We start from the raw sequence: 24,943 nt of genomic DNA, 5'->3' as shown, positions 1-24,943 counted from the left end.
ACACTATCAAAATTAATTATTTGCCCTCCTTCCTCACTTTCTGATAAAGAAATCAGAAATAGTGAAATGAACTATAAGCATAAGTGCAAGAAAAAGAAACAAGTAACCTATGTAATATCAACAACTACAATTTATAATTATGAGGTAACCAAGTTTTTAGCTGAGTGTTTTTATTTTTTATTATTTTTTTTAAAAATATATTTTATTGATTTTTTACAGAGAGGAAGGGAGAGAGATAGAGAGTTAGAAACATCAATGAGAGCGAAACATCGATCAGCTGCCTCCTGCACACCTCCCATTGGGAATGTGCCCGCAACCCAGGTACATGCCCTTTGACTGGAATCGAACCTGGGACCTTTCAGTCCGCAGGCCGACGCTCTATCCACTGAGCCAAACTGGCTTCGGCAAGCTGAGTGTTTTTATATACCTCTCATTTATTCCTCACACCACCACCAAGGCAAGTATTATCATCCCCAGTTTAAGGTTAGGAAAATTAATATTCAGAGAAATTAGGTAACTTGCCAAAAATTCCAAAGCCAGTGGTGCTCTTTCCTCTAAACCAGGCATTTCTCAAAGTGTGTTCCACCGACCAAAAGACCTGAGAGATAGTCCTAGAAAAAAAAAGGATTCCTTGGTCAAATCTCTGAACAGTCCTACAATAAAGAAAACTGTCCACTTTGATTTAATCCAATGTTTCCCAAACTGATTTGACCAGAGAACCCTTTTACATATATTATTAGTACAATGTAAATATGTTCCTGGTTCAGTACACACTTTGGAAAATGCTGCTGAGCAGTACTGAATATTAAGTACCTAAGCACTGATTTGCACAGTATTCTGGACAAGCTCTCAATTTATGAACAACAGATTCTCAACAAGTGTGTAGCATCATTTTACATTTAAAGAATAGAGGGGGGAATAGTGCATATCAAGACAAGTGGTGCCCCACCCGTGTGATTCAGTGGTTGAGTGTCGAACGATGAACCAAGTCAATAGTCCGATTTTCAGTGCACATGCCTGGGCTGCAAGCTCAATTCCCAGTAGGGGGCGTGCAGGAGACAGCCAATCAATGATTCTCTCTCATCATTGATGTTTCTATCTCTCCCCTCCCTTCCTCTGTCTGAAATGAATAAAAACATATTTTTTAAAAAGACAAGTGGTGAATGAGCAAACTGCTTTAAGTGGCTCATCTAAAATAGTGTTCCTCAAACCTCAAAGTGCCTTCTGAATCACCTGGGGAATCTTATTAAAATACAGATTCTAATTCAGTAGGTCTGGAATGGGACTTGAGATTCTGCTTTTCTAACAAGCCTCTCAGGTGATACCCATGGTGCTATGTCTATAGGCCACATACGGGGTAGAAATCATTAATATTAACAATAAACCACTGAGGAGGGAGGGAGATAAACCACTGGCCCAATCTTAACTATGTATCAGGATCAAAGGTTTTCAAAATTCCCCCCCTTTTTAAAAAATTCCATATAAGCACGACACAAAACTCAAAAGGCATACAAAAAGGTGTAGTTAAAAACTGTCTTCTTTCTACTCTGAAACCAGTCCCATAGTTTTCCTTCCCAAGAAACAATAACCATTTCCAATGTCTTGTTTATACTTCCAAAAAAATTCCAAGTACCGAAGGTTCTCATTTAATATATCATACACATCATTCTATCATCACTGCACACTGAGCTACTTCAATACTTTTAACAACTGAATAGTATTCCACTGTGTGGGTAAACTATACTTAATTTAACCAATCCCCCACTGATACACTTGCAAGTTGTTTCCAATCTTCGGCAAACATCAATAATGCTATAATTTACAATCCTGAACATAGGCTATTCCAACCATGGGTGAATATATGTATGGAAAAAAATTCCTAGAACTGGACCTTGCTGACAAATTGATTTCCAGAGTTTATACTCCCACCACTCATAGGTGGGAGGTGCCCATTTCCTGTAGCATTTCAAAAAGATCTGGATGCCAGAGCTTCAATTCTGGAGATTTTGATTTAGTAGATGGAGCCTGGCCTTCAGGCGTGGGTGTGTGTTTTGGTTTTAAATTCCACAGATAGCTAAATGTGTAGTAAAGGTCAAAAAGCATGGACAGAAAACAGATCATTTTCGCTTGGACTTTTCCAGCTTAGTTCCACAGGCACTAAATAGCACAAAAGAACTCAATCATATCTCCCAAATAGTTCGTTTGTTACTCCTATTTTTAGTAATGGTATTTTCTCAATCACAGAAATGAAATTCTGGCATTATTCTTCCTTGCCAACTCCTTTACTCAAGGAAATCAAGTTAGGTGTTGTGTCCTAGCCATTCTTTTAAAGACTCTCTCCAATCTAATTCACCCGTATTATTTCCTGCCAGAGCTGTCAGCCCTATATCCTTTTCTGCTCTATTTACCTGCCCTACCAGGGTGTACGCATTTTCACAAATCCCACACCTGAAAACAGGCATGTAATCTACACAACCCACCCTCTTCTAAATTCCCACATTTACTTCTTTCACCACATTTATTCTCTTTAAGCATAATAATAAAGGCTTACAGTGTACAAATATTAAGCTCTACTATACACCAAAGTCTAGAAGCAGATTATTCATTTCTACCTCAGGAACTTTGTCTGAACATTGTTACTCGATGAAACATTTTAAAGGAAGTGCAAAAGAGCCCTGGCCGGTGTGGCTCAGTTGGTTGGGAGTCGTCCCAGGCACCGAGGAGTTGCCAGTTCAATTCCATCAGAGCACATGCCCACGTTGCAGATTCAATCCCCAGTAGGGGACATACAGTAGGCAGCTGATGGATTGCTCTCATATAGATGTGTGTTTTCTCTCTCTCTCTCTCTCTCTCTCTCTCTTCCTCTCTAAAAGTCAATTTAAAAATCTTAAAAAAAAAAAAGTGCAAAGAATTTAAAACACTACTTAAAAATGAAATAATCCTTAGGCAAAACATTAAATATTCTCTGGCCCGAGCAGCTCAGTTGGTGGAACATCATACTATGTACCAAAAAGTTGTAGGTTCGATCCCCAGTTGGGACATGTATGGAAGGCAACTGATGGAAGTCTTTCTCTCCCTCTGCCCTCTTTCTCGCTAAGCATGTCCTCAGATGAGGATTAAAAAAAAAAATTAAATGCTAATGGTTAGTTTTTACTATTCCAAGGAGAACAGAATGACTGGATATAAACATCAGGTAAAATTCACAAAATTTTAACCCACATATCCATTTTAATTCTCTTAGAACTAACTTCTCCTTTAATATAGTCAGTATGTTTTAAGACTTACCTTCTTCTGTTTCTACTGGCTGCTGAGACAGAATTTTAAGAAGAACCGGATTTTTCCACACCCCTTCCTTGGTAACATGAACCAATATTTGTAGGTTATTATTCCCAAATTCCAATAATGCATCATGTGACTCCTAAAACAAACACAACACATCCACAAAGTAGGCAAATAAGCAATATAGACAGTAGTTTTGCCTTTTAAATATAAATGAATGTCTATAAAAGGACCAATATATTTTGGGGGTGGGAAACTATACTCAAAGCTTTGTGAGCCCTAGCTGGTTTGGATCAGTGGATAGAGCATCAGCCTATGGACCAAAGGGTCCTAAGTTCAATTCCTGTCAAGGGCACATGCCTGGGTTGTGGTTTTAATCCCAAACAGGGGGCGTGAAGAAGGCAGCAGATTGATGATTCTCTCTTGTCATCGATGTTTCTCTCTCCCTCTCCCTTCCTCTCTGAAATCAATAAAAAATATATATATTTTTAAAATGTCCTGAATTCCCCTTAGGTAAAATTAGCATCACAATTCAATTACATCCTTGCATTACTAAATTATTGTATGGCCAGTGGTACAGCTTTCCTTTAAAGAATTCTATAGTATTCACAGGCAGCTTATTCCATTGGATAGAAATATTACTTAATGACACCAATTGTCATATACTTTTTCAATTGTTTAAATTATTCTATCAAATGGCTTTTTAAATGAGATAGCTGTATATAAAATGTCGTGAAAAGTCTAGGTTATTAACTATCATTCTATCTCCTCAGAAAACAAAATATAGCCCAGCCAGTGTGGCTCAATGGTTGAGTATTGACCCATAAACCAGGAGGCAAGTGTTCCATTCCCAGTGAAGGCACATGCCCAGGCTGTGGGCTCAATCTTCAGTAAGGGGTGTGCAGGAGGCGGCCGATGGATGATTCTCTCTCATCCAATGTTTCTATCTCTCCCTCTCCCTTCCTCTCTGAAATCAATAAAAATATATTTTTTTAAAAAGACAACAAAATATAATTGCCAATAATTTGTTCTTTAAAAAACATATAAATGGTGATGGAAAAAATTAAATTTAAAAATCCATACATAAATGGTGGGGGAATGGGGGTTAGAAATTTAACTTGGAGTAAATGACTAAGTATATGTCTCACTATCCTTTATTACTAGTGAGAATTATTGGTTATTCCCATATTTTAAAATTTTAACTTGTTTTCCCTTAATTTAGACTTCTGAAATTCTCAAGGAACATAGCTTCCACTTACAGTATTCCTTTGGAAAATATAAGTTTGAAAAGTTCACAGACTTAAGAATGTAATCTTATGCCCTAGCCGGTTTGGCTCAGTGGATAGAGCATCGAACTGCGGACTGAAGGGTCCCAAGTTTGATTCTGGTCAAGGGCACATGCCCGGGTTGTGGGCTCCATACCCAGTAGGGAGCGTGCAGAGGGCAGCCAATTAATGATTCTCCCTCTCATCATGTTTCTCTTTCTCTCCCTCTCCCTTCCTCTCTGAAATCAATAAAGATATATTTTTTAAAAAAAGAATGTAATCTTATATTCAAGTGAAATATAAAAAGTAAAATTTATTTTACCTATTTAATTTTCACGTCAAAATTATAGGTTAAACACATTCCTAATATGTTGAGTTATCTTCTACTGAGAAAGAGTTTAAGACATAAAATTAACACAGAATGTGATAGTCCCCGTTAATAATTTACAAACAGCAATATTTTACAAATGCTGCTTGGCTTGTCCTCAGGCTTCTTTCTCCTTAATTGAAGACAACAGGCATTTACTTTAAAGTAAAGGTGAAGATTGCATGTGAAAATTTCAGAATTTGCTGTGTCTTTTACCATATTTGTAATACCTTAACATATCTATACCATTATACGTTAGCAAAAAATACTATCACCAACTGAAATAAAAACTACAGTTTGGGTTAAAAACAAACAAGTTTTCTACTTTTTTCTCTGTTCAAAATACAGTTTATTCTAAGTAAGAATGATGTGTGTAATCCTTTGTTACCAATGGGTACATATTTATTATAGCCAAGTTACTTTAAAAAATATTAAATAGAATCTTTTAAAACTATGATGGAGCCCAGCTGATGTGGCTCAGCAGTAAAGGGTTGACCCAGAAACCAAGAGGTCACCAGTTTGATTCCTGGTCAGGGCACATACTCGGGTTACAGGCTAGGTCCCCAGTGGGGGAGGCATGCAGGAGACAGCCAATGGGTGATTCTCTCTTATCAATGTTTCTATCGCTCTCCCTCTCACTTCCTCTATAAAATCAATAAAAACATATATATATATATATATATATATATTTTAGTTGACATCTGGAAATCTACAATACAAAAATACTAGCACAAGATGTTCACTCTAGCACTATTTATAACAAATAGCAAAGAGATTTAATCAAATAATTTATGGTGCAACCACACAACAGAATCCCAGGAAGTTATCAGAAAGGGAGATCTATATATATAATCCTAGACATATGTCCATGATTGCAATATTGTGATTTATAAGATAGTTGGTCTTCATCCACAGTTCCTGGGCACAGAAGCTCCATGTCCCTTCCCATGTACATTGCCCTATATATTCCATCTGGCTATTCCTGAGTTATATCCTTTCACGATAAACTGGTGATCTAGTAAATAAAATGTTTCTCTAAGTTCTGTGATCCGCTCTAGCAATTTAATCAACCCCAAGGCAGTCATGAGGAACCTCTGGTTTATGGCAGTCAGTCAGAAGTCCAGGCAACAGCTAGGTTTGTGGCTGGTGTCTGAAGTGTGTGGCGGGGGGATGCTCTCTTCTCTGGGTAGACAGTGTCACAATTCAGCTCAATTAATTCTTTGACACACTGCTGGAGTACAAGAATTGCTTGCTGGTGTGGGAAACCACACCCCATATTGACACTGGGTGTGGGAAACTTCAATGATAAAATTATTAAGTTTCAAAAAGTTATAAAACATAGGAGCTCATTTTTGTTTATTAAAAAATCCATTTCAGCCCTAGCCCGTTTGGCTCAGTAGATAGAGCATCGGCCTGCGGACCAAAGGGTTCCGGGTTCAATTCAGGTCAAGGGCACGTACCTTGGTTGCAAGCTCCTCCCCAGCCCAGGGCTCGTGCAGGAGGCAACCAATGTGTTTCTCTCTCAGATCGTAGTTTCTGTCTTTCCCTCTCTCTTCCACTCTCCCTAAAAATCAATAGAAAAATATCCTCGGGTGAAGAGTAACAACAACAAAAGATCCATTTCAGAGTGTATTTTTATATCCATAGGGTGAAAAGTCTGGAAGGGTTACATAGCTTTAAGTTGTGGCTGAATGTTCTATCAGTGGCCTGCCTGCTGATAAAACTATTAACAGTATCCTCAAAACATCTGTGATCTCCATTTATCACTTAAAATAAGAAAATTTGAAGGTTTTATCTTTTAGATTTCAAAAGGAACCACATCTTACATTTATCTGTACCTCTACTGCACTTATTTTTTGAACACTTTCAAAAATATATCCTAAATGTCTGCTAAAAAATCTTACACAGATGGGGAAAAAAGAGAAATATTTTATTCAGGCATCTATCTAAGAAAAGAAGAAATGTGAGAGTATTCCCTCTGCAAAGGATACTAATAAAAATAATAGCAACAGCCCTACTAATTAGATTTGCCTTCTAGAATGCCATATGCCAGGACAAAACGACTGGCAGGACTCAAAACAGAGTAACAAAATCAATGTGCTATGTATGAAAGACGTTGTATAATTATGTGAAGAACTAGTGCCACATTACAGGGACTGAAACAGGCCAAGAACATGACAAAGAAACCTCTTTTCCCCAAAGATAAAAATATTAACATTTTGGTTTATATATCCCAGAAAAGAAATGTTCAGATAATGAGGTGTGTCTGTTAATATGCAAATCATTTCTTGTACCTTCATGAAACAGGTCCAAGCTACTAAGGAGCTTGGGTCTCCATGATACAAAGCTCTGGATATAAACCTGGGTGTAACTTGGGGCAAGCTAATTAATTAAACTCTCTATGCCAGTCTCCCCATCTGTAAATGGAGAGTCAAATGACTATGAGGTTTATAATTTGAGTAAAAGATACAAAACAGCCCTGGCCGGTTGCTCAGTGGGTAGAGTGTCAGCCCTTGGACTGAAGAGTCTCAAGTTCGATTCCTGGTCAAGGGCAGGTACCTCGGTTGCAGGCTCAATCCCCAGCCACAGTCAGAGCAACAATCAATGTGTCTCCCTCTCATCAATGTTTCTCTCTCTCTCTCCCTCCTCCTCCTTCCTCCCCTCCACTCTTTCTTAAAAAAAAAAAAAAAAATCAATGGGAAAAATTTCTTTGGGTGAGGATTAAGAAAAAGATACAAGCCCTAGCTAGTTTGGCTCAGTGGAAAGAAGGGTCCCAGGTTCAATTCCAGTCAAGGGCACATGCCTGGGTTGTGGGCTCAATCCCCAGTGTGGGGCATACAGGAGGCAGCCAATCAATGATTCTCTCTCATCATTGATGTTTCTATCTCTCTCTCCTTCTTCCCTCCTCTCTGAAATCAATAAAAATATATTTTTAAAAAAAGAAAAAGATACAAAACATGCAGAGAACAGTGTTTGGTACATAATTAGTGATTAGAAATAAGTGATAACTATTATTACTTATATCTATTTTTTAAAAATAGTTTTTCTTTCTCTAACAGTAATAAGCAAATTTGCCTCCTGTTGCTAGCAGTGCAGTTGCTTTTCTTCTTACCCTCTCTCCCCGTCCCCAACTTGCTACCTTCTGATCTGCTCATCCTTAGAAAGCTGATAATCAAGCCAATATGAGAGCCAATGTAGCTCTCCTGTAAGTAAAAAGCATGAATAGAATTTATGATTTTTTTGACTTATAATACTTGACATAATCCCTGAAGTGTTAGGAGGAAATTGCTATATAAGTGTACTATGAATGACCCAAATATTGCTACCTTATAACCATACACAATTTTACATTTTTTAATACCTTTATCCTGCCTAAAACTGTTTTTGAATAATGAAAACTTCTTTGTTGATTTCTAAGCTATGTAAAGGCTAACAAAAACAAACCAAAAAAATCATTTTTTAACACACCCCCTTTATCTGAAAGGTCTCTCATTTTACAAACTTAATACCAATATATAATTAACTTGTTTTGTTCTAAGTTTCTAAATTTAGTTTGCTTAGAGAAATTAATTAGGTGTCTTGTATACCTAAACAGAGACCTTTTTTGAGCCCAAATCAACTCACCTGTAGAGACTGAAGAAAGAGTACCCAGACTTCATGAGGCAGTTCACTTTCAGACACTGAAAGCAGCAATTCAAAACAACTCCTACAATATACATAAGTCAGTATATAAAAGTTGCTATAGTCATAATCAAACACAGTATGACACTGGTACAGAATATATTTTTGTTTAGACTTTTAAATTTATTTTTTACTCTTTAAAACTTTCTTCAATATTGTTACATGAGCTTTTCAACTTTAAAAAAAGAAAAACCAGGAGGCTTAATAGTTACATTGTTACTTTAATATATTTAGTAAGAATATAAACTTTTTATGAATCATATACGAAGCAGTTTTATTTAGTTAATTGGGGTGTGTCAGGGAGGGGAGGCACCCATACAGAAAACATTCTGATTACAGAAAATAGAAACAGGAGCCATGCTCCTGTCAATTCAGTTGATAAAGTGATAAATATATGTAACTATCATCTATTTAGGTTCTTGTCATTTGCATAAGAAGCAGAAAGATTGGCAAGGTCATTTCTATACCTCTAACCAGTCAAGCAAGAAAAAAAAGAGTTTTCTTCTTTTTACACTAACCAATACCCAGAAAAAATAACGGAGAATTTTAAAAAGGGAATACATAACACTCTGAATAAAGATCAAATCAAAATACCAATAAACCAAAACCTCTCTAAAATCTTGCAGAATGTTACTTTGCCCCTTAGGGATTAGTAAGTAATAATGAGATTATAAAACCAGGAATGTTTGTGTTCCGTGAAAGGTACAGTATTAAAGGTTTTGGAGAAAAGGAAAGAAAATAGGGTGAGGCCAGATAAAAATAAAATGGATCACCCAGACAAGAAGTTATCCCAACAATCTGTAAGCTGAACCAACGTGATTCCCCAGGTAAAAACGGAAGAGCTGCTGTATTTTTTTCAGCTTGCAGTTGAAAATTACATTAGAGGTGTAATTTTGTCTGCGACTAGGCAGCCAGGTATTAAAATAGCAGCTAAATTATCATGGACTCTTAGAGTGGTAATCTTATATTGTGCACCCTGATACTTTCTGCTATCTTAGTTCAAATAGTACAATTGAATTGCAGGATTTCATAATGTTTTCCTCTTTCTCCAAAGTGTCCCTCTAAGACCAAAACAGTTCCCACAGATACTGTCACTTAAACTGATCTACACCTGAGAACAGAGAAAATCTACCGTTCTTGGATTTTAAGCCTGAGCAGGAAAAGAGACTGGAGGCAATTGGTTATGTTGCTTGGCTTATACTTATCTCCTGGGAACCAGAGTGTGAGGGCTCAGAGCAAAGGAAATTTCATGCAAAGATATGACTTTAATGGTGCTTTGAATAACATGATGCCATAGGAACCAGAAGTCAGGCAAACATTACAACCAAGAGTACTTAGTTTTAAGAGTGATTTAAGTTCTTAAACTTACAGTACTAATCTGCCAAGCACTAATAGGACATCTTCACATTCAGTAGTTAAATACGGGCGTGCACTGGCAAAGCTTTGGATAGCAAGTCGATATACCTCCAGAAGATACACCATATGTTCTGATGCATTCTTGTTGCTTGCATATTGCAATAGGGTCTAAAAAATAAAATAAAATTTTTAATTATTTAAAAAATTACAACAATGAAACAAATTGTCTTTGATTCTCTTTGTTCCCTTTTTTCTAATAGACCCACACAACTTGTATTTGCCTTTACAGACTCTGGCTTGTTTAGAGGATTCTCTTTTCACCACTTAATGAATTGTTTATGCTGAGTTAAAGAAAAGGCAGAATTGCTCTTCTGACAGGAAAATAAATCACTGAGTAGAGCCATAAAATGCCTATAGTGGTGCTTCCTAGAGGTCTAATGTTATCATCTCTAGCCCTAGCGGGTTTTGCTCAGTGGATAAAGCGTTGGCCTGCATACCAAAGGGTCCCAGGTTTGATGCCGGGCAAGGGCATGTACCTTGGTTGCAGATTCCTCCCCAGCAGCTTGGCCCAGGCACTGGTCAGGGCTCATGCAGGAGGCAACCAATTGATGTGTTTCTCTCACATCGCTATTTCTCTGTCTTTCCCTCTCTCTTCTCTAAAAATCAATGGAAAAATATCAAGTGAGGATTAAAAATATATATATTAATTGACTTTTAAAGAGAGGGGGAAAGGAGAAAAGAGAGAGAGAAACATCCATCAGAGAACGAAACACTGATCAGCTGCTTCCTGCACACCCCCTAATGGGGATCGAGTACGCAACCCAGGCATGTGCCCTGACTAGGAATCGAACCAGCAATCTTTCAGTGCTTAGAATGACACCCAACCAACTGAGCCACACTAGCCAGGGCCAAATTCCAAATTTTAATAAGAAAAAAATCTAAATAACAAGATCATAAAACTTACTCCGTAACAATCCTCTTCAGCTAAATCAGTAGAGAGAAGGAACACAGAATATGTGCTTATCTGTTACATAGGTAAGATGTCACAAAAATCACTCTTCAGAAATTTATTAAAATGTATGTTAGAAAGAAATTCTGTTTCAGGTCAGCAAATTACTTAATGTCTGCATTGGTTAATCTAAAAACTAGACAGCTTTACAAATTCATAACCAGTACCAGATTTTATGCTCCTTGAGGCTGATCAGATATTATATCTTATCAATCTTTGTAGGCCTAACACTCCTCCATCCCTACAGGACATTCTCAAATCTCACTAAATGCTTGTTGAATACATTCACAATTTTATTCATTTGACAAAGATTTATTTTTTCAAATAGCCATAGAAATGTTTTATTTTTATTTTTTAAATCCTCACCCAAAGATATTTTTCCATTGATTTTTAGAGAGAGTGGAAGAGATAGGGAAAGACAGAGAGAAATATCAATGTGAGAGAAACACATCTATTGGTTGCCTCAAGCACGTGCCCCGACCAGGGCCCAGGCCGGCAACAGAGGTACATATCCTTGACCAGAATCGAATCTGAGACCCTTCGGTCCACAGGCCAATGCTCTATCCACTGAGCCAAACCGGCTAGGGTGACAAAAATTATTGATAGCCTACTCTGCATACAGTGCTAGATGCTGGGGAAAGACATGGAGACCTATCCTCATAGAGCTTTCAGAATGAGTCAACACAACATGACAGCTGGAACCACATATGCAAATTAACCAACTGCTAGCCAAAGTACGCAAAGAGAAAGGCAGAGTGCATACAGGTGAGGTGGGTCTTTCCACAGTCCATCTCTGCATTTAGAACACTGTTGTCACCAATCTAATTATCTTCTGACCCAGAAACTCCATTAAGACTACTGCAAGTTACACAATTTCAGATTCAATACCACATAGTATTTATGTTTATAGTTTGCTCTATACTGATTTACATATTTTTAATATTTCTAAATCCTTTTCATGTGAGATCTTGCTTATTTATTTATTTATTTATTTATTTTATGTGTGTGTGTGTGTGTGTGTGTGTGTGTGTGTGTGTGAGAGAGAAACATCAACATGAGAGACACACATTGATTGGTTGTCTCCTGCTTGCGCCCCTCCCAGGGCCGAGGATTCAATCTACAACTCAGGTATGTGCCCTTGACCAGGAATCAAAGCTGCATCCCTTTGGTCCACCGGTCGACATTCTAACCACTGAAACCACCACATCAAAGTTTGTAGCTTCAACCTCAGGAATACCTTTGTCTCCTGCCCTTAAGCTTTATTTCTATAGCCAATGACCTAGACCAGAGTCCCCAACATCCCTCAATTGGACTGCTAAATAGTTTACTTCTCTAGGCTAACTAAATACCCTCCATTTCTGTATGTGTGTTAAGTGACAACATATCTGTACATTAAAAAATTAATGTGGGAGCCGAAACCGGTTTGGCTCAGTGGATAGAGCATCGGCCTGCGGACTGAAAGGTCCCAGGTTCGATTCCGGTCAAGGGCATTTACCTGGGTTGCGGGCACATCCCCAGTGGGAGATGTGCAGGAGGCAGCTGATTGATGTTTCTCTTTCATCGATGTTTCTAACTCTCTATCTCTCTCCCTTCCTCTCTGTAAAAAATCAATAAAATATATTAAAAAAAATTAATGTGGGAGTGGGGAGACTAGAAGGAACTCAATTAAAATGCTTATATGGTTATTAGCACTGGGATAGGGTAGTAGTAGGATTGTGAACAATTTTTGTTGTCTTTACATTTTTTCTGAACTTCCCAGATTTTCTTTAACTAGCAATATTATGTTTACAATGAAAGAAAAAAATATCTCCCCTCATTCCAATTTTATCTACATTGCTTACTGCATGGTTTCAAAGAGGTTGGCAGTATCTTGATTATTCTCTGACAATATCAAGGAGGGAAATTTCTTTGAGGGTGGTCATATTTTTTACAGGGATGCAAACCAATTTAAAACTCAAATGGTGCCTGGCCGGTGTGGCTCAGTGGTTGAGTGTCGACTCATGAACCAAGAGGTCACCAGTTTGATTCCGGGTCAGGGCACGTGCCCAGGTTTCAGGCTTGATCCCAGTAGGGGGCATGCAGGAGGCAGCCAATTGATATTTCTCTTATTGATGTTTCTATCTCTCTCTTCCTCTCTGAAATCAATAAAAATATAAAAATTAAAAATAAGAAGGCTGGCCAAAGCAAGTGTTGTCTGAGAGGTGGAAAACTAGAGCTCTCCTACATTGTTGGTGGGAATGTAAAATGATACAACTAATTTTGAAAAACCTGTCATGTGACCCAGTCATTCCACCTAGGTATTTACCAGAGGGAGAGAAAGCATGTGTCCTCACAAAGACTTATACACCAACATTCACAATAGCTTTATCTGCAATAGCCAAAAACTGGAAATGAGACAAATGTCTATCAACAGGTGAATAAATAAACAAATCATGATATAATCATACAATGAATAGTCAGCAATTAAAGGAATTAATATAGACAACATGAATAAGTTTCAAAATAATTATACTGAGTGAAAAAAGCCCTCCAAAAGAGACTATGTAATTTTATTTATATGAAATTATTTTAAAAATGCTATCACCCTGGCCTGTTTTGCTCAGTGGATAGAGCGTTGGCCTGCAAACTGAAGGGTCCGGGTTCGATTCCAGTCAAGGGCACGTACCTTGGTTGTCGGGGCTCATGCAGGAGGCAACCAGCTGATGTGTTTCTCTCGAATCAATGTTTTTCTCTGTCTTTCCCCCTCTCTTCCACTCTCTCTAAAAATCAACGGAAAAGGTGTTCTCGGGTGAGGATTAAAAAATAGTAATAATAAATAAGTAAAAATAAAAATGCAATCTAATCTCCCCTGGCCAGTGTAGCTCAGTGGTTAAGTGTTGTCCTGTGCTCCAGAAGGTTGAGAGTTTGATTTCCATCAGAGCACATACCTAGGTAGTGGGTTCAGTCCCCGATTGGGGTACATACGAGAGGCAACCAATTGATGTATCTCTCACATCAATGTTTCTCTCTTTCTCCCCCTTCCTCCCTTTCTCTAAAAAACAAACAAAAAAACCAATCTAATCTATAGAAACAGAAAGCAGATCAATAGTTGAGTGAGGATGAAAGAATGTACAGAGGAGAAAGATAAGAAAATAGAAACACAAAGGGGTACGAAAAAAAAACGTCTAGGGTGATGAATATACTTTATTTTGATTATGGTAATATTTCATGGGTGTATATGCCAAAGCTTATCAAACTGTATGTTGTAAATACGAGCAGTTGATCATATGTCAATTACACCTCAAAAACGTTTTTAAAAAGACAAATAGGCCACAAACTGCACAAAATCATAAAAGGAGTTTAAATAAATTTGACTTTTCAGTTGTCAGATTAATAATATCTACTGCAGCCCTGGCTGGTGTGGCTCAGTGGATAGAGCATCAGCTGTGGACGGAAGGGTCCCGGGTTTGATTCCAGTCAAGGGCACATGCCCGGGTTGCAGGCTCAATCCCCAGTAGGGGCGGGCAGGAGACAGCCGATCAATGATACTCTCTCATCACTGATGTTTCCATCTCTCTCTCCCTCTCCCTTCCTCTCTGAAATCAATAAAAATATATTTTTAAAAAATAATATCTACTGCAATAAATTGTAAAACTTTTATGCATGAAGATAATATAAAATGTGAATAAACTGGAAAAAATAATTCCAACAAGGGATTCATGTCTAAAATACAAAATTTTACTAAAACTGTTTAAAAAAAGAACCACAATTGAAAAATAAGCAAGACATAACAAATGGCAATTAACAGGAGAGGAAATCTTAATAGCAATAAATAGTCACTAAAAAGATAAACAGCTTCTCACAAGTAAACAAAGACAAAACTACAATGAGATACCACAGCCCACCCGCCAGAATGGCTAAAATTAAACTGACTACATCTAGCATTAGCAACTATTTTGGAGCAATAGTAATGTTCATACACTGATAATTGGCATAAATTGTTACAAATACTTTGGAGGATAACTTAGCAATACTTATTAAAGTTGATAATAGGCTGATAATATGAACCCAGCAATTCCACTGTAAGCATATAATCTAAAGAAATTCTTACACCCATGTATCAACATATTTTTTAAGATGTCCACCCCATTAATATAAATGCTTCTAAATCTTTCAATAAAATAGTGCACAAATGAACTGTGACATACTTGCATAATAAAATACTACACACCAGCGAATGCACCAAAGCTAAACATACCAATATAAAGCTTTAGAAACATGTTAAATTTTAAAAAGCTTCAGAAGAATACATACAGTACCATCACTTAATGCTGAAAAACAAAATAATACTATACACTGTATTAAGATGTACAAATAAAATTTAAAAACTAAACAGATAAAGGGAAATGACTAAATACCCTAATCAGGATGGTGGTGGGAGGTAGATGATAATCTGTGACCAGATACATAGGTAGTAGCTTCAATCATTTTATTTCTTACCTTGTATTCATTTTAGTACACTCTTTACTACTTTGCATTATGGCGATATTTGATTTTTTAAAAAGTAACATATCCTTCAAAGTTCTGAGTAAAACTGATTTTCAATCCAGATTCCTATACCCAGACAGACTAACACCACCAAGAGAGAGGAGAGACAGCCTCAAGAAGCTACATTCAAGACACGAAAAAGACATGAAGACCAAGAAACAGAGGATCTAAGAAGAAAAGCAAAAACTAGAACTGAAACAATGGCTGATAAAATGAAAATTAATTTAAAAGGGTAACAAAGAAGTATCCTATATAATAAAAGGCTAATATGCAAATTGTCCCCTCGACTGCAAGTTCGACGGGAGTTCAACTGGGAGTTTGACCAGGGGGCGGGGTCGGCCGGCCAATTGCCAATGGCCACTCGCCCAGCGGCAGCCCCTCCCTGTGGCAGGCCCTGCCCCCGATTGAACACCCCCCCATCAGGGTTGGGGCCAGCCAGCCAACCGCCCGAGATCCCTCCCCCAGCCAGCCAAGCCCTATCAGCCCCAATTAAGACGGTCCGGCCGGACCCGACCTGTGCACAACTTCATGCACCGGGCCTCTAGTAAACTATATAAAAACATAAACATAAAGTGAATGTCCCACTAATTCTTCACTGAAATGCAAATAATACTTTGGAATTGTCTTTCAAAAAATTTTATATGCCCTGACCAGTGTGCTCAATGGTTAGAGTCAGCCCATGCAGCAAAGGGTCTCAGGTTCAATTCCCCGTCAAGAGCATGTACATAGGTTGTGTTTCACTCTCCAACCCTAATGTTTCTCTCCCTCCCCTCCTTTCTCTCTCTCTTAAAAGCAATGGAAAAAAATACCCTCAGGTGAGTATTAACAAAAGAAAAACTTTTCTTATGCATCATTGTTTCATAAAATGAGATAATATAGTTTCCTAAACATCTTCTTAAAAAAAAAATACTGAAATTACAAAAGTAAAACCCACACATAATTCCACTACTTTAAAGTTTTATATATTGCCCTAACCAGTTTGGCTTAGTGGATAGAGCGTCGGCCTGCAGACTCAAGGGTCCCAGGTTCGATTCCGGTCAAGGGCATGTACCTTGGTTGCGGGCACATCCCCAGTAGGGAGTTTGCAGGAGGCAGCTGATCGGTGTTTCTCTCTCATCGATGTTTCTAACTCTGTCCCTCTCCCTTCCTCTCTGTAAAAAAAAAATCAATAAAATATATTTTAAAAAATAAAATAAAAAAATAAAGTTTTGTATACAATAAGAAGTGAAGGTTCATACCTGTGGTTCCATCGAATTCCACTCCCACTCCCCACTCCCAAATAACCCCTATAAACAATTTAGAACATATGCCCTATATACATAAGCAAAGGCTTTCTAATTCTTGGCAAAAATCTCCTGAGCTCAAATGTTTTATGGCTATGGGATGTTCAAAGGGTACTTATTTTTTGGCATTTCCAAACCTAAAATATCTTACAAAAGCCCTCATCCAGCCAAAAATGGATGCCTACCATTCCTACTCTCCCTTAAGTTAGTAGGGTCTTCCCTTCCTTTTCCACACTTGCTTCAAACTTTTAGTTTGGCAACCAATACCAATAAAGTGATTACAGAGAAGTGGCAGGGAAAATGATGTCTTTATAGCTCGGCCAGCATGGCTCAATGGTTGAGCATCAACCTATGAACCAGGAGGTCATGGTTCAATTCCTGGTCAGGGCACATGCCAGGGTTGTGGGCTGGATTCCTAGTGTGGGGCTTATAGGAGGCAGCCAATCAATGATTCTCTCTCATCATTCATGTTTCTCTCTCCCTCTTCCTTCCTCTCTGAAATCAATAAAAATATATTTTTAAAAAAAGAAAATGATGTCTTTATAATCTATACCAAGTGGCAAAGAGCAATAATGTTGCCTATTCAAATCAATTTATTAGACTTCAAAAGTAGGCAATAATTTGGCATTGGGAATTGTTTTAGTTATGCCCCTGTTACCTACAAAAACTAGTTGGAAGGTGGATAAATATACATGATCATCAAACCCTGACTACTGCTCTATTGTATCATAAGTAAATGGAATATGAAAAACTTTAATGTTTATCTTCACTAGACAATAAACTCACAAAGGGCAAGAACCACATCTGTTTTTCATCACTGTAGACCAAAACTCAGCATACTGAGTAGCACATAGCAAGTATCCTGTAATTACTTGCTTTTGATGCTTAGCACTATTATTAAAGGATTTGCCAACTTTTAAGTTTAAGACAGTTTTTCAGATACACATCTTATTAGAGAGAAATAAGCCTAAATAGATTTGATTCCAAATTCTCACTGCTTCATCCAAACGCTGTAAAAGGAGGAAAGCAGCATGTTGACCAAACTGTAGAAATTTTAAAAAGGAAAATGCTTAGATCAATGAACATTTTAGAAGGGTGCTCACATCAAGTCATAATGATATACTAGTCTTGAATTTTGTTTGGTGGCAAATAGATATATCGAAGTTCAGAACTTTATTGAAATTATAACCTATTCTGATAGTCAGCTAACATCCTAGAATAAGAGGGAATTTTCCCCTGTAAAGTTTTAAACTGGAAAGATAATGGGCTAGATAACCTTTATAATCCTCCCCTGAAACAAAAGATTCTATGATTTTATGAAAACAACAGAGACCCAGTGCATGAATTCATGCACGGATGGGGTCTGGCCAGCCTGCCCCGATTGGGCAGGGGGCGTGGGGGCTGTACTGGGGCGGGGCCGGCTGGGGGAAGGGGCCACAGGCAGTTGGCGGGCCAGCCCCGCCCCCTGGCCGAACTCTCGGTCAAGGGGACAATTTGCATATTAGCCTTTTATTATATAGGATGGCCAGCCATCTTTTCCCCAGGGACTCAAAGACACTTGTGTTACAAATTCAAATAATTTTTGATACATGCATATTTCAATCATATATCACTTAAATCCCCAACAATAAACCAAGTTAAAATCAATAGCCAAATGAATAAAAAATATTGTATATAGAATGATCTGTTGGTTGCAACAGATCAAATCCACATACACACTATAAATCCCAAAGGGCATACATATTGCTTCAGTATAACAGAAATTCACTGTAAATTACACTTCCAATCTACAAAACTCATCATAGGCTCTCTGAATCTAACACTATGCAGCAAATGCTCTGTAAACATCTAGGAAACTTTTTCCTTCAATGGGCTGTACATTGACAGGAAAAATAGAAAAAAGCTGCTCTACATGAAACACTTCTTAAAACAATATTCAGTAGCCGAAACCGGTTTGGCTCAGTGGATAGAGTGTTGGCCTGCGGACTGAAAGGTCCCAGGTTCGATTCCGGTTAGGGCATGTATCTTGGTTGCGGGCACGCCCCCAGTGGGAGATGTGCAGGAGGCGGCTGATCGATGTTTCTCTCTCATCGATGTTTCTAACTCTCTATCTCTCTCCCTTCCTCTCTGTAAAAAATCAATAAAATATAAAAAACAAAAACAAAACAATATTCAGTATAGAAAGGAAATAAATAAAATATAGACATACAGACTGTATATCTATCTGCTACCAAAAGCTATTCTAAGGGCAGTGTTACACTGTTCCATTTGATCCTTGAGGTAGCTTTCTACTACCCTAAATTTTATAGACATGAATATTGATCCGAGGCAAGGTTTAAGGTCACAAGAGTGTTGGAATGAGCATTTAAAGTAAAATCTCCTAATTTCAAATCTACTTTCTACTGCATATGTTCTCCATTTCTTAAGATAATAAAACATGAGACTGACCATTTGTAATGTTTTATCCACATTTACTATTAAACCTTGAGACAATTTGCTCTAGATTTTCTTTTACCAAGTTCTTTAAACAGTGAAAGTGCGATTTCACTATGAAGGTAAAAGCCAAGTAAGGATAGTGAGCATAACAACTAATGTAAACAAACAATCTCAGTTCAAATTAGTAGAATGGTTTCCATTGGGATGAGCATTTACCCTAGAGGAGTAAATAACAACTCACCAGGGGACAGGATATAACATTAATATTTTTATTTAAGTGAGTTTTCAAAAATCTCAGTCCTTTAATATTTTTCTGTGTTTGCTTATAATTTATATATTGGTACTATATAAATAAAACATAGTAAGTTCATTTAGAATGCACAAGGTGACTTAGAAAATAATCCTTGCCCTAGCTGGCTTGGCTCAGTAGATAGAGTGTCAGCCTGCCGACTGAAGGATCCCAGGTTCAATTCTGGCCAAGAGTACATGCCTGGGTTGCAGGCTTGATCCCCAGTAGGGGGTGTGCAAGAGGCAGCCGGTCAATGATTCTCTCTCATCATTGATGTTTCTATTTCTCTCTCCTCCTCCCTTCCTCTCTGAAACCAATAAAGAAATATATTTTTTAAAAAGAAAATAATCCTTAGTGAGAGTTTTTCAATAAAATTACATAATACTAGTGACCCAATGCACAAATTCGTGCACATTGAAAGGAAATTAACTAGAAGAAATATTTTAATATTGCTATTCGCCCTTTCTTTATAATAGAAATGTCAACCAAATTCACGATCAACTATAACAGATCAAAACATACGCGTGCGATTGGCACCAGCGAGAGCTTTATATGTATTGCACATGCGTGAGTCAACAGCCTATTATAGATATAGAATAAACTTGCTTAATGAGACCTGCTTTCTGACTCAGCTAAACTTTTTCCAGCCCAGTGAAGCACCCCAACTTCTCTTTCAGGTAATTGTCGGCAACACAGTAGTAAATATCAACATGAAGCAGATTATTATTGTAGATCACACAGGGAGAACAAAGGGTAAAATATTTAACTGCAGCAGTGTTTTACTATATTCTGCAGTGAGAAAACCTGAAGTCATTTTCAAGGTCCACCATTTCTTACTTCTTTTCAGTTGGGTCAAGTTTCTAAGCTTTCTAAATCTCTCTTTTCCAGCTAATGAAAAGAAAATAGGATTCCATTGAGTCTTCTATCTACCTACTCCAGGACTTCTGTGAGGATCAAATGAAATGAGGCATGGGAAAACACTTCACAGACATTTGGTTAAAGTGTGAAATGTTTGCACTTGGCTATAAAGCAAGTCATGTGCCTGGGCTGAAGAAACTCCAAGGAGGCTAGTTGCTAGGGAGAGGAAGCCGGGTGTTGCTACATAACATCATTACCAGGCACCCACAGCCACCATTTCCGGACTGGGCTAGGATGTGGGCTGCATTTTGCGCCATGGAGTCTTGGCAGCTTCGGCTGCGATTTGGTGGGGTGTCACTTGGGGTGGTGGCGGGGCCTGTGTCCCACTTGTGGAAGCCAAGTATTGGTTTGTCAGCGCCAGGTCTGCAGTGCTGTTTATTTTTAAACTAGAGGCCCGGTGCACAGATTCATGAATATTGAAAGGAAATTAATTAGAAGGTGGCTAGTGAGGTGGGACTGGGCGAGACAGGCCGGACACACCCTGGAGCCAACTTCCCAAGGTCCCTCCCAGCTGGCTGCACCTGGGGTGGCAGAGGGGCTCGAAGGGCATCTGCGGAATGAGCGGGGTCCCTTCAGCAGGTGGGGTCCCTCAGCCTGACCTGCGGGGATCAGGCCACAATCGGCAGTCTGACATCCCGAGGCATCCCAGAGTACGAGAGGGCACTCTGCAAAGCTGCTGTAGCTCGGCAGCTCCTGCACTGAGCATCTGCCCCTGGTGGTCGGTGCATGTCATAGCCTCTGGTCAAACGGTCGGCCAGTCGCTTAGGGGTGTGTGGGTGTGTGTGTATTAGAGGCCCAGTGCACAAAATCGTGCATGGGCTTGGCTGGAGATCAGGACCTGCTGGGGCCTCTCTTCCCTGGCTGCTGTCGACCAGGGCCTTCCTTCATTCCACGCCGACCCCTGGTGGTCAACGCACGTCATAGTGAGTGATCAAACTCCCAGTCAGTCGAACTCCTGAGGGGACACTTTGCACATTAGGCTTTTATATAAATAGATTTGTTGCCTAGGATAGGAAACTTCTATGAAAGCTAACAAAATACAATATTTCTACAATAATTATGATGATGATGTTGAAAATTGCAAATGCCTGCTTTGTGACAGCTGGAGTTGTTGTAAACATTGTATAAATAGCGACTCATTTTAGTGGATAGTATTACTGAACAATGGGCACTTGGCTTCCTTTCCCTAATCCACCGGACCCTGGTGACACTAATGGGAGGTAGGCCATGTCTATAAAGAAATAATTTACTTTGATAATGTTGGATAAGGTTCTGAACCATGAGCTACCCTCATCAAAGAATGGTAATGGTAACCCAACCAAAAAAGGTATCTTTATTTACCTATTATCTTTTGCCATCTTAATGTGCAATGATAGAGTCTTGTTTTCACTTTACTTAGATGAAGAAGGTGAAAGACAGGCTAGGTAGCCATCTTAGTCTTATCCTCTCTCCTCACCCTCCACCCTCAACCCCAACCTTTCATATAATAATTAACATAGGACAAATGGGTTTTTCAGATTTAAGCCTTTTCTTTTTTTGCTTGTAAGATGGTTCCTTTTTCTCTTCCCTTCAGAACGTTGCCATTTTATTCAATTCAATGCAATCCCCAAGCCTCCTTCTCTTAGCTCAAATCTTGTACTGGAGCAGAGTTAAAGTTGCCTAAGGCCACACCACATGACCAGTAAGAGCAGTGGCTTAAGAAAGGGGTTCCCCGAAATCAGCTGCCAAGAGAGCAAAGGCCAGTCCCGCTGCCTTTCCCCTCTGCTGGGAGCACCCACCACCCCAGGCCTTGGAAAGCTACATTTCAAAAACTACACACTCCCATTCCACTACAATAAAGCTTTCTCAGATCACACAACGCAGAACCCTCTTCCCCAGTTCCTAGAAAAACAGCACTACCAGGCCGGCAGCTCCTCACCAAACGTGCCTCCCACAACCCTGGGCCAGGATGCCTGAGACCCCCTGGTCCTCTCTAGGCACCTGAGCGCTCTGGTTTGGAAGCGGGGGAGTCAGGCAAAGGGAGGCTGAACCCAGGGCAATTTTCAAAAGCCCAGGAGAGTCCAGCCTGCTGGTAAGCTGAATCTTGCCCACTCACCACCCAAGTCCTGTAACACCACAGCCAGGCTGACCACTTGAAGGGGTTGCAAGTTTCAATGCTCCCTCCAAGAGTTGGTGTTCTCTGCATCCAGGCAGCTGGGAACGAAAGGCAACCCCCAGCCCTCTGGCAACGCTGTCCCCCTGAATTAGACATACACACCCTGGGATTTGTTTCCTACATGGAGAGAGGGAGAAATGGAGGATAGGAGGGGGGGGGGGACCGTGAGGGAGTAAGGTGTGGCGATTCATGGAGGGAACGGGTAAGGGATTCATGGAGGGAATGGGTAAGGACCGGTTAAAGTCACCTCTCTGCCAGGAACAGAGCCGGGTCTAGGGGCAACCAGTCAAGAGGCCCCTAACAGCCCCATAACAGCCCCAACCCCTTGGCAGAAGGAAGAAACTTGTACACAGGCACTCCAGCACCAGGTGCTGCAGTTTGCCTGTAGCATTTTAAAAGCCAGAATAATGATCTTTAAATAAAAGAATTAACAGTATTTTGTTTTCTTCCAAGTCTTTGGGAGAATTAAATTCAGGTTTTCAACTGATCTGCTAACATTTATAGTCGCCTGTGGCAAAGCGGGATGTGTGTTGGGGCTGGGGGGGTAGATTGGTGCTCAAGGTGGGGAGCGTGAGGAAGGTGCAGAGGCGCGCCACGGGGAGGGGACAGTTGGGACCTGGATCCCTGAAGCCATTTGTGGGGCTGCGCCTTACCTGTGGATGCAGTTTCCATGATAATGGGCGGGGTTCAAGCCCAGTTACCAGGGCGCCGCTTCCCCAGCCCCCCACGTCCAGCCCCCGGCTGGACTCGCTGGGCTTCACCCCTTTCCCTTTCCCTTTCCGCGTCACTGTCCTACCGGTCCCCAAACCACTGGGACCTGGGGCTGGCCAGCAGCAGCAGCTCTTCTTGGGGATCGGGCGGGTATTGCGGCCATGACTGGAGGTTCCTGGGAGCGGCGATGGCGGCTGGGGGGATGTAGGTGGCTGGTCCGGCTGGCACTCCCTGTTGCTGCACCCCCGGGCCGCCCCATCCCCCACCCCCCACTCAGGAGGCTGCAGTGTACACTGCCACTGCAACTCCGGCCGAGCTGCTGCCTGCCCTGATCCCTGCTTCAGCTCCTCCTTCTGTTGGGGTCCGATGGGGCCAGCAGGGGTAAGGGGGTGTGTATGGGGGGGGGGCGGTGATCGGAGCCCAGATCAGGCTGGTTGGCTGCCGCAGGGCATGTCATAGCCACTGGTCGTCCTGGTTGTTCTGCCTTAACCATCGATGGGCTTTTATATACATAAATGGTTGGTGCAGTGCCCGTCATGGCAGCTCCTACATTGAGCATCTGCCCCTCGGTGGTCAGTGTGTGTCATAGCTACCAGTCAGATGGTCAGACAGACACTTAGCCTTTTATATATATAGACTGGAGGAGAGTGGCAATTTGAGGCCCCAAATAACAAACTGATTTGGTCAGAGGTCATACAGCCAATCAGTGGCACTTTATTTGAAAACATAAAGATAACAATATAAGAAAAAGTTAGCTAATGGAAAGCACTATTTCCAGTTATTCAGCTATGATTTCTCTAATAGCATTTATAAGAGATAGATATATATATATAAATCAATAAAAGTTTGTTGGAAATCAGTACACTGAAAAATCTCTCACAACAATCAATCACTAAATTATATCATACATTCCAATGGCTTCAGCTTAGGCTGCAACTAAATCTCTGTTATGTTCTGCTTCTTGACAACCTCAAAGCAGTATAGAATCTCAAGATTAAGTGGTCATACTTGATGATTAGACACAATCAAATTTTAATGACCTTTATTAACATTTTTTAAAAGTAAAAACACTTTTAAAAAAGTAAAAAAAAAAAAAAAAAACCTCAGGAAAAAATTTAAATATCTGATACACATGAAAAAATATACAAATCCTATTAAAATACAAGTTAATATAGTTATATGATAGCTTTTTTAAACTAGCAGATTGGCAAATATTAAAAGTTTAATAAGACCAGAGATATAGTCTGACTGGAGATGAGTTTAATTGACAAAGATATAGTGAAACAGGGACTCTCAAACATTATTGGTAGAAGTACATTTTCAACTTTTATAGGCCAGTATCCATCAAAATTTAAAATAAATAATCTTTTAATCCAGTAAATTTTTGTTGTTGTTAATCCTCACCCAAGGATAATTTTTCCATTTATTTTTTTTTTTTTAGAGAGAGTGGAAGGGAGGGGGAGAGACAAAGGACATGATGTGCAAGAGACATATCAATTGGTTGCCCAGCTGGAAATGAAGCTTGCAAGCAAGGTATGTGCCCTTGAATGGAAGTGAACCCAAGACCCTTCAGTCCATGGACCAACACTCTAACCAGTGAGGCAAACAGGTTAGGGCTAACCCAGTAAATTTCATTTCAGAAATTTATATTATCAATATAAATAACC

General features: G+C 39.5%; 1 protein-coding gene across 4 annotated transcripts in view; it reads right to left on the bottom strand.

The window, feature by feature from the left end:
• The window catches only part of RLF (RLF zinc finger), a 77,783-nt gene that overhangs the window by 37,595 nt on the left and 15,245 nt on the right, over window positions 1-24,943 (bottom strand). For 2 of the 4 annotated variants that reach the window (XR_011470228.1, XM_070404813.1), the window contains exons 2-4: window positions 9,962-10,116; window positions 8,536-8,617; window positions 3,286-3,418 (exon numbers count right to left, since the gene is read on the bottom strand). Coding sequence is in view for 1 of the 4 variants with exons in the window: in XM_070404813.1 (XP_070260914.1) it covers window positions 3,286-3,418; window positions 8,536-8,617; window positions 9,962-10,116 (370 nt within the window). In the remaining 3 variants the exon portion in view is untranslated. Of the gene's footprint in view, window positions 1-522; window positions 612-3,285; window positions 3,419-8,535; window positions 8,622-9,961; window positions 10,117-24,943 lie in introns of those variants that run through there. The other 2 variants (XM_070404814.1, XM_070404815.1) reach the window with 2 other exon arrangements.

This window comes from Myotis yumanensis, unplaced genomic scaffold, assembly GCF_028538775.1.
Source record: "Myotis yumanensis isolate MYYU_CA2020_CCGP unplaced genomic scaffold, mMyoYum1.0.hap1 SCAF_2, whole genome shotgun sequence".
Lineage (NCBI taxonomy): Eukaryota > Metazoa > Chordata > Mammalia > Chiroptera > Vespertilionidae > Myotis > Myotis yumanensis.
This window is presented reverse-complemented; position numbering and strand designations above follow the sequence as displayed.